The sequence below is a fragment of the Eimeria acervulina genome, genomic scaffold (genome assembly GCF_000499425.1).
Source record: "Eimeria acervulina Houghton genomic scaffold, Eah_scaff541, whole genome shotgun sequence".
Classification (NCBI taxonomy): Eukaryota; Apicomplexa; class Conoidasida; order Eucoccidiorida; family Eimeriidae; genus Eimeria; species Eimeria acervulina.
Window position 1 is genome coordinate 13,842 of NW_013549740.1, and position 8,369 is coordinate 22,210.

The following is an 8,369-nucleotide window of genomic DNA, read 5'->3' on the forward strand; positions in this document are numbered from 1 at the left end:
ATATATATATATATATATATGCATATATATGTATATAATATCTATCCATTATATATGAATCGATATATATGTATATATATATATATGCCTATTATGTACTATATATATTGTATGCTATATTATGTGCATAATATAGAGGTGCTTATGTATGACATCTATACATGTGTCTCCTCTCTTTCTGCTGTCTGCATATCTTCTGTCTCCTTTGCTGGTGTCTCCTTTTCAGGGCTATGTCTGTGTCTCGCGCTGTGAAAGACCAAATGGTGGCGATGTGGGCGTCCTTAGATGAAGCACATCTAGGACAAATAGATAGGCCTAGGATATTTAAGTTTTTAAAGTCTCAAGGTCTCTCTATAGACAGCGAAGCAGATGTGAATGTAAGTGTCTCCTTTGCTGTCGTGCTGTCTCCTCTAGCCAAGTGCCTCCCTCTCTGTCTCTCTCTCTCTCTCTTTTTCTCTATTTAAGCGTCTCTCTCTGTCTCCATCTCGGTTTTTTTGTTTCGGGTTGTGCTGCTAGGCCCATGCACTCAACTGATTATGCTTCAATCAAGTGTCTCCTTTCTTGTCTCTTCTTGTTTAACCAAGTGTCTCTCTAACTCTTTCTTTGTCTCCTTTTCTTTACACAAATGCCTCCCTCTGTCTCTCTTTATGTCTCTTTTCCTCTACTTAAGCGTCTCTCTCTGTCTGTCTCTCTTTCTCGCATGCATGCATGCATGCATGCATGCATGCATGCATCTGTGTATATTCATTTATGCTTTGTTTTGGGGGAGGCGGTGTTGTTGCAGTCGAAGTGTTTTGGGGCTGTTGATTTGTTTGTTTGTTTTGTGTGTTAAGTTTTGTTTGTTTTGTTTTGTGTTTATCTTTTTAGGATTTCCTCCAAGTGTTTGATCGGAATAACAAAGGGGCTTTAGATGAAGAGGAGTTCTACGTGATGGTTATTGTAGTTAAACAACTCCTTATAGAGCCTCTAGACAAAGATGCTCTTCGAGTCAGCCCCTAAACCCTAAACCCTAAACCCTAAACCCTAAACCTTCGTTGAGGCCCAGGGGAAGCCTGTTGTTGCGTTTCTCAGTTTTTAGGGTTTAGGCGTCTCCTTAGCAAAGAGTGTCTCCTTTTATTCTTTTCAGTTGTCTCTAAGCTTTAAAGTGTCTCCTTTTGGGGCTTTTCATGCACCTTTAAGGCCTTAAAGTGTCTCCTTTTGTCTTTTATGTTTTATTTGCAGGCGCTCTTCGAAGACAAATTCGGCATTCCTTGGACAGCCCCAACTGGGATCGATGCTAACAGCCTCGCGAGAATACTGACAGAGGTGAGAAGGCTCATCACCGTCACCTGGGGTATCTTCTCACCTTTTGGGGTGTCTCCTCTTCAACGTTCGGGTGTCTCCTCACCTATTGGGGGGTCTCGTAACCTTTGGGGTGTCTCCCCACCTTTTTGGGTGTCTCCTCACCTTTTTGGGGTGTCTCCGCAGCTCGTGGCGTCAGCAGCCCCAAACAACAGCAGGAAAAGCCATTCAACTTGCATGCATGCATGGATGCATGCATTGTTGTTCTTAGTGTATATTTGTTGGTGTTTGTTTGTTTGTTTTTTTGCGTTTGTTTGCAGTTGAGGGTCCACTGGTCTGAAGGCAAACGCCGCTATCTTTTAGATTTCGTAGGAGGCCGCCGCTCTACTCCAGGTGTCTCTGCAGATTTGTTTGTCTCTCAGCTGCAAGCAATGGAAGAACAAACCCTGCAGCCAGTGCAGCACGTAGGTCTTACTTTTGTTCCTAACTAGGGTTTAGGGTTTAGGGTTTAGGGTTTAGGGATTGGGGTTTAGGGTTTAGGGCTTGGGTTTCGATAAGTGTTTCTTCTACGAGGGTTTTCGTCCCGTGTCTCTTTCTCCTGCATCCGATCTTGGGTACTTAGGGTTTAGGGTTTGAGGTCTAGGGTTTAGGGTTTAAGGCCTAGGGTTTAGGGTTTACGGCCTAGGGTTTAAGGTTTGTGGTTGGTACACTGAAGCCCCTTGTTGCTGCTGTCTCCTTGTCTCCCTCTTAGTGTTGCTGCTGTCTCCTTGTCTCTCTTTTAATGCTGCTTCTGTCTCCTTGTCTCTCTCTTAGTATTGCTGCTACCTCTTGGTCTCAATCTTACTACTGCTGCTGTCTCCGTGTCTCTCTTTTAATGCTGCTTCTGTCTCCTTGTGTGCGCTTACCTCCCTTGTAGGCCGTTGGCGAGATACAGAGGAGACCCCAGGGACATGAGAGAGAAGGAGTATAAAAAAGTTTTTATTTGTCGAACTGTAAAATGCAGCAGCAGCACAGAGCGCATGCAAGTGACCTGCGCAGACACTGCGTACAGCCCCAAAACTGCAAGCGCATGCATGCAGCTGCACAGCAACATCATTCGGAGACCCCAAAACTCAGCAGCAAAAGAAGAAACAACAGCAACAACAGCAACAGCAGCAGCAGCAGCAGCAGCAGCCGTAGCAACAGCAGCAGCAGCAGCAAGTAGCTCTGGTGTACGAGCATGATAAATGAATATGTTTAAGTTTTATTGTTTAGCTGTGTAGCAGCACAGACGGCAGCGCGGCCTTGGTGTCTCTGCACAGCCCCAAGGAGACACAAAGGAGACACAAAGGAGACACTTGCAAAAGTTAAAGCTAAAAGCCCCTCCTCTTTTTTTTATATCTCGAGGCCCCTAATGGCCTTCACAGCTGGGGTGTACAGACACCCCAACATTAGATTTTACATTTTATTCGCCGCGTAAAACAATTGGTGGAGACAGTGCATGCGAAGTGTCTCCTTTTTAGGACAGATACAACAATAGGCTGCTGCTGCTGCTACTGTTGCAGCTGTTGCTGCAGCAGCAGCAGCAGTAGTGTAGGGGACCGAACAGGCTGTAGGCCTGAGTAGGTACTTAGCGAGGTGTCTCCTTCAGGTGTCTCCGCAGCTGAAGGAGAAGGGCTGTCCCCAAACAAGCGAAGAGACAAATAGGCTCACGAAGAGCCCCTGTATCTATATTCCTAGCAGCAGAAGCAGAAGAAGCAGCAGCAGCAGCAGCAGCAGCAGCGGCAGTAGAAGCAGCAGCAGCAGTCTAACGCCGACGTATGCCCCTGAAGACAGCATCAAAATATGTACTTACGAATATGTATATGTATATATATAATATATATAATATATATTATATATATTATACACACACACACACACATATATATATATATATATATATATATTATGTATATATGTATACAGAGAGAGAGATGCATCCGCATAGATTTATTATAAAAAGAATTATACGAGTATGATATCAATACGACAGTTATATGAATGTTGTTTATAAATATAAATATATATGTATTTATATATATGTTTATATATATACATTATACGAGTATAATAAATATTTTATATGAATGCCTTGTATACAGATAATATATTAAATATGCTTAGAGTAGCTACATATAATATATTAGATATGCTTAGTGTAGCATCGGAGGAGAGCTGCGCACTGTCTTTGTATATAAATGAGTTATTGATGGTTTGGCCGTAAATAGCAAAAAATAATTAAAATAAAAATAAAAAATAAAAGAAAGAATAAAGTACAAACAACAAAAACAAATAAAAATACTGTCGGCGTTGAGGAGACAGCGGGGTGTATGTACAGCTGATGCCCCCCATCCTTATAGCAGCGATTAAACTAAGGGTAAAAGAAGCTGAGATAGAAGAATAAAAGCTCTAAATAATTGTAATAATAATATAAATAAATATAAACATTAGTTTTTAATAACTTTCTTCTTTGTCCTTTGACTCTAAGGGGCTTTACAGCCCCTCTCCTTGCGGCTGCGGTGTATATCGAGCTTGGCTGTAGAAATGCACAAAGAGAGATTTTTATTTGCTTCCTTCTTTGTTACTGGAGATAAAAGGGGCCTTCATTGCAGCTCTTAATTGCCTTTAAAGAAGAAACAAGAACAGACGCGCTCTGCTGCTGCCAGCAGCGGCAGCAGCAGCAGCAGCAGTGCATCGCTGATACAGCTGGGCATATACTACAGCTGCCTGTACACCCCAGATACTGCTGCCTCTACACCCCGAACACAGCTGCCTATACACCCCGAGCACAACTCCCTGTACACCCCAAGAGCAACTCCTGCCCATACACGCGAAACACAGCTGCCTGTACACTCCAACCGCAGCTGCTGCCTATACACCCCAACCGCAGCTGCTGCCTGTACACCCCAGCTGCAGCTGCAGCTGGTGCCTATACACCCCAGGAGGAGCTGCCTATACACCTGAACCACAGCCCCATGGCCAAGGTCTACGAGTCAAACGAGGAGGCGGCGGAGCTGCTCGGCCTCGCATATCAACGTATTGGCGACAGGTAAGCTTTACCCTTCATTTGAGGTGTACATACACCCCAGAATATTAGTGCTGCAGCAGCAGAATAAGCGGCTCCTGCTGCTGCAGCCTTCGCTCCCAGCCTCCCACCGACCCACATCCTCGAGGCGTTGATCCTGCTGCTGTTGCTGCTGCTGCTGCTGCTGTTGCTGCTGCTGCTGGTGCCTGCAGGGATACAGCCAAGGAGCTTCAGCAGCAACTGCTGCTGGTTCTGTCTCCAAAGCGCTTTGAATTCTGCGCCTCTCAGGTGTTGCTGCTGCTGCTGCTGCTGCTGCAGTTGCTGTAGTTGCTGCTGCTGTTTGTGCCTTTGCTGCCCCTATTGCATTTTCATTTTCTTCTTAGTCTCCATATCTGCTTCATCTGCTGCTTCTGCTGCTGCTGCTGCTGCTGCTGCAGATTGCTGCTGAAATATGTGCTCTTGAAGAGGGACAGGCGGTGGAGAGACACTGGAGTGCAGCAGCAGCAGCAGATAATTTGTCTCTAAATCAGTGGCTGAAGACACGCGGTAAGAGTCTTTTTGCTGCTGCTGCTGCTGCTGCAGTTGCAGCTGCTACTGTTGCTGCTGCTGCTGTTGCTGCTGCGATACCGCATGCACACGGTATAAGTAGAGAGCACTGCTGCTTACTTTGCTGCTGCTGCTGCTGCTGCTTGTTTGTTTGATTTGCTGCTGCAGATTTGTGTTATTCTGGTGAAGATGTCGCAGCAGCAAGTTTCTCTGAGAGGCGCCTACTTCTAGGTTAGCAGCAGCTGCGTTGCTGCTGCTGCATTTGTTGCTGTTGTTGCTGCTGCTGCTGCCGCTGTTGCTGCTGCTGCGGCTGCTCTTGCCCCTGTTTCCGCTGCTATTATTTATTGCTGTTGACTAAGGCGACGTCTTAGTGCCTTCTGTTGCTTTCAGGAGTGCTGCTGCTGCTGCTACTCCTGCTGCTGCTGCTGCTGCTACTCCTGCTGCTGCTGCTGCTGCTATTCCTGCTGGTGCTGCTATACTGCTGCAGCTGTTGTTGTTGCTGCTGCTGCTGCTTGGGTGTCTGTACAGAGGAGCTGCTGACTGAGTTGTTGGGGGCTCGGCTTGAGAAGGGACAGGTGCTGTCTTCGTCTCTGTCTCTGGCGCCGTCTCCTCTTCCGCGGCTGCAGCAGCATCAGCAGCAGCAGCAGCAGCTGCTGCTGCTGCATGAGGCGCTGCGCTCTCTCTGTCTCTCTCTTTCTGTCTCTCCTCCCTCCAACCTGACCCCACAGCAGATGAAGACTGCTATGCATGCAGCAGCTGCTGCTCTAGCCAGCAAAGTAAGATTGTTTAGGAGATAAAACCCCAAGACGCTGCTGCTGCCGCTGCTGCTGCTGCTGCTGCTGCTGCTGCCGCTGCTGCTGCTGGTGCTGAAGGGAGACAGAGAGCAGCAACTGCCGGCAGGTTAAAGAGAAACGAGCGAGGGGACAGATAATCAGAGGGCAGCGAAGGAGACAGAGAGACAGCAAGACAGACAAAAGGAGACAGAAGAACAGAGACAGAAGCTTGCGGCTCTGCAAAGCGCTGAAGGAGACTCCTCATGCATCACCATTACCTGCTGCTGCTGCTGCTGCTTTTGCTGCTGCTGCTGCTGCTATTGCTGCTGCTGCTGCTGCTGCTGTGTGTTTGGCGCAGCCTTGTGCTTCTGCTGCCCTGCCGAGTATGCTGCTGGGCCCCTGGCCTGCAGATTATTCAGCGGAGACAGCAGCAGAAAGAGCTTCCTGTCTCCGCCGTTTGTGTGTCTCCTTAAACAAAGATTATAACATAAGAAGAAGGGCTATGCTTATCAGAGCCAACGTCACCGTACAGGCGTTCCTACCTGCTCTACAAACAGCAGTCCGTCTCCTGCTGCTGCTGCTGCTCTTGCTGCTGCTCTTGCTGCTGCTGCTGCTCTTGCTGCTGCACTTGCTGCCGCTGCTGCTCTTGCTGCTGCGCTTGCTGCTGCTGCTGCTGCCGCTGGTGCTGTTGCTGCACTTGCTGCCGCTGGTGCTGCCGCTGCAGTTGCTTCTGCTGCTTCTGCTGCTGCTGCTGCTGCAGGAGCACGAGGAGACAGTGTGTAAGGTGTTGGAGGGTCTCCATGCCCTTGAGAAGGCGGAGCCTCCTTGCGTTTATCTCCATACACCATTTGCTGCTGCGTGAGGCCCTCTCTGTCTCCTTCTGTCTCCTTCTGTCTCCTGCTGTCTCCTCCTGTCTCCTCCTGTCTCCTTCTGTCTCTTTTTGTCTCCTGCTGTCTCCTTCTGTCTCCTCCTGTCTCCTGCTGTCTCCTGCTGTCTCCTGTCGTCTCCTTCTGTCTCCTGCTGTCTCCTTTTGTCCCCTGCTGTCTCCTTAACCCTCTCGATCTCATGATGTCTCCTCCTGTCTCCTTTTATCTGCTCCTGTCTCCTCTTCTCTTTCTCTGTTATTTGTTGCCGGCGCACTAGCAGCAGCAGCAGCAGGGAGGTAGAAGGAGACGCCTCATCAAGCTAATCTTGCGCACTTAAGCTGTCCCTAAGATAGAGACACAGAGAGACAGACAGACAGAGGGCCCTCCCTGACTCAGGAGACACCGAGAGGAGCCGCAACAGCAGCAGCAGCAGCAGCAGCAGCAAGGAAGAGACTGGAGTATGCCTCAAAGAAGGTGTATGTGTGTGTGCATGATATATTGGGGTGTCTGCAGCAGCAGCGTTCTTCGCGAAGCAATGAAGAGCAGGCGAGCTAGCAGCAAAGGAGAAGGCCCCCGGAGTTGGATTAGAGGACAACTAATAGATAAGGAGACACCTGTCTCCTCAGCTGCAGCCGGAAGACCCCAAGACATCACCCCACAGCAATATCTTAACAGCATAGAAAAGGCAAATGCAGCACTCAGAGGAGCTCCCACCAGAGGGTCAGGCATCCATCCATGCATTCACTTTTGGGGCTTTGCAGTGCATGCATGCATGCATCTGGGGGTGAAGCGCATGCATGCATGCATGATTTGGGGCTTTAACACCATGGCAGTTGCTCTAACACGAGGGTAGACAACGACTCTCTGGCTCCAGGAGAGTCTACAGAGCAGACGGGTTCTTGTGGGGTTAAGGGTTAAGGGTTTAGGGTTTAGGGTTTAGGGTTTAGGGTGGTTTAGGGTTTGTTTAATGCTGCAGGGGAAGCTGGGGCGGGGCACGCGCTGGCCGAGGAGGGAGATTCTCTCGCTCGGGGGGCCGCGGGGGCTCCACAGGATTTGAAGCTGCACCTGCAGCAGCGCAGCAGCAGCCGTTGCAGCAGCAGCCACTGCAGCAGCAGGCGCTGCAGCAGCCGTTGCAGCAGCAGCAGCAGCAGCAGCAACGGCAGCAGCAGCAAGGAGGGGGCGGCCACCGCTACAGGAGAGGAGGGGGTAGGGGAGGATATGCGGGTCCCTCAAGCGCCAGAGGCGGTGGCTTTGGTGGCAGGTGAGGAGTTTGGGGTGTATATACAGTGCATTTAAGTGTATGTACAGTGGATTGCAGTAAGCAGCAGTAAGGCGGTGTATGTACACTCGCCCTGGGGTTTAAACAGAGAGAGAGGGCAGCGTTTTGCCTCCGTTTGAGGTGTACGTACACCTCAAAAAGCAAACACCTTCTATGTTTTGTTCGCAGGGCCGGCGATCTCCCCCCCACTTGGAAATCCCCAACGCAGAACCTCTGACAGAAACCGCTTTCGGCTGGAGAATGTTTGAGGTGTACGTACACCTGACGGGGAGGTGTTTGAGGTGTATGTACACCTGAAGGGGAGGTGTTTGAGGTTAACGTACACGTGGAAGGGGGGTGTTAAGGTGTACGTACACCTGGAGGGGGTTTGAGGTGTACGTACACCTCAAACCCGTCCGGGGTGGGGAAGAGGGGACGAAGGGTTGAGGTGTATATACAGCTGGCACTGTGTATTGCCGCTGTTGTTTTTCTCTGTTTATCTTCGGGCTTTGACTCATCAATAAACAAACAACTCCTAATGCGGCGCTGCTCCATTGGGGGCCCCTCCATATTCCTGGGGGGCCCCTAGGGCGGCCTCT

At 49.3% G+C, this 8,369-nt stretch overlaps 4 protein-coding genes across 4 annotated transcripts in view; 3 read left to right on the plus strand and 1 right to left on the minus strand.

Annotated features, from left to right (window-relative positions):
• The window catches only part of EAH_00042120 (hypothetical protein, conserved), a gene marked incomplete at both ends in the record, with an annotated part of 3,536 nt that extends 1,764 nt beyond the window's left edge, over positions 1-1,772 (plus strand). The window contains 4 exons of the mRNA XM_013395095.1: positions 227-377; positions 868-987; positions 1,222-1,305; positions 1,602-1,772. Coding sequence (XP_013250549.1) covers positions 227-377; positions 868-987; positions 1,222-1,305; positions 1,602-1,772 — 526 coding nt within the window. The remainder of the gene's footprint in view (positions 1-226; positions 378-867; positions 988-1,221; positions 1,306-1,601) is intronic.
• A 2,505-nt stretch (positions 1,773-4,277) lies between these two features.
• EAH_00042130 (hypothetical protein, conserved) lies at positions 4,278-6,119 on the plus strand (the record flags this gene model as incomplete). The annotated part of the gene is made up of 6 exons (XM_013395096.1): positions 4,278-4,351; positions 4,540-4,615; positions 4,765-4,873; positions 5,042-5,104; positions 5,402-5,649; positions 6,057-6,119. The coding sequence occupies 6 exons, from the start codon at positions 4,278-4,280 to the stop codon at positions 6,117-6,119; spliced, it is 633 nt and encodes a 210-aa protein (XP_013250550.1).
• A 74-nt stretch (positions 6,120-6,193) lies between these two features.
• Positions 6,194-6,448, minus strand: EAH_00042140 (hypothetical protein; the record flags this gene model as incomplete). Its single annotated transcript, XM_013395097.1, has 1 exon — positions 6,194-6,448. One exon carries the CDS (start codon positions 6,446-6,448, stop codon positions 6,194-6,196), a length of 255 nt encoding a protein of 84 aa, XP_013250551.1.
• A 599-nt stretch (positions 6,449-7,047) lies between these two features.
• EAH_00042150 (hypothetical protein) lies at positions 7,048-8,008 on the plus strand (the record flags this gene model as incomplete). Its single annotated transcript, XM_013395098.1, has 3 exons — positions 7,048-7,232; positions 7,489-7,773; positions 7,960-8,008. The coding sequence occupies 3 exons, from the start codon at positions 7,048-7,050 to the stop codon at positions 8,006-8,008; spliced, it is 519 nt and encodes a 172-aa protein (XP_013250552.1).
• Between the last annotated feature and the right edge of the window lie 361 nt (positions 8,009-8,369).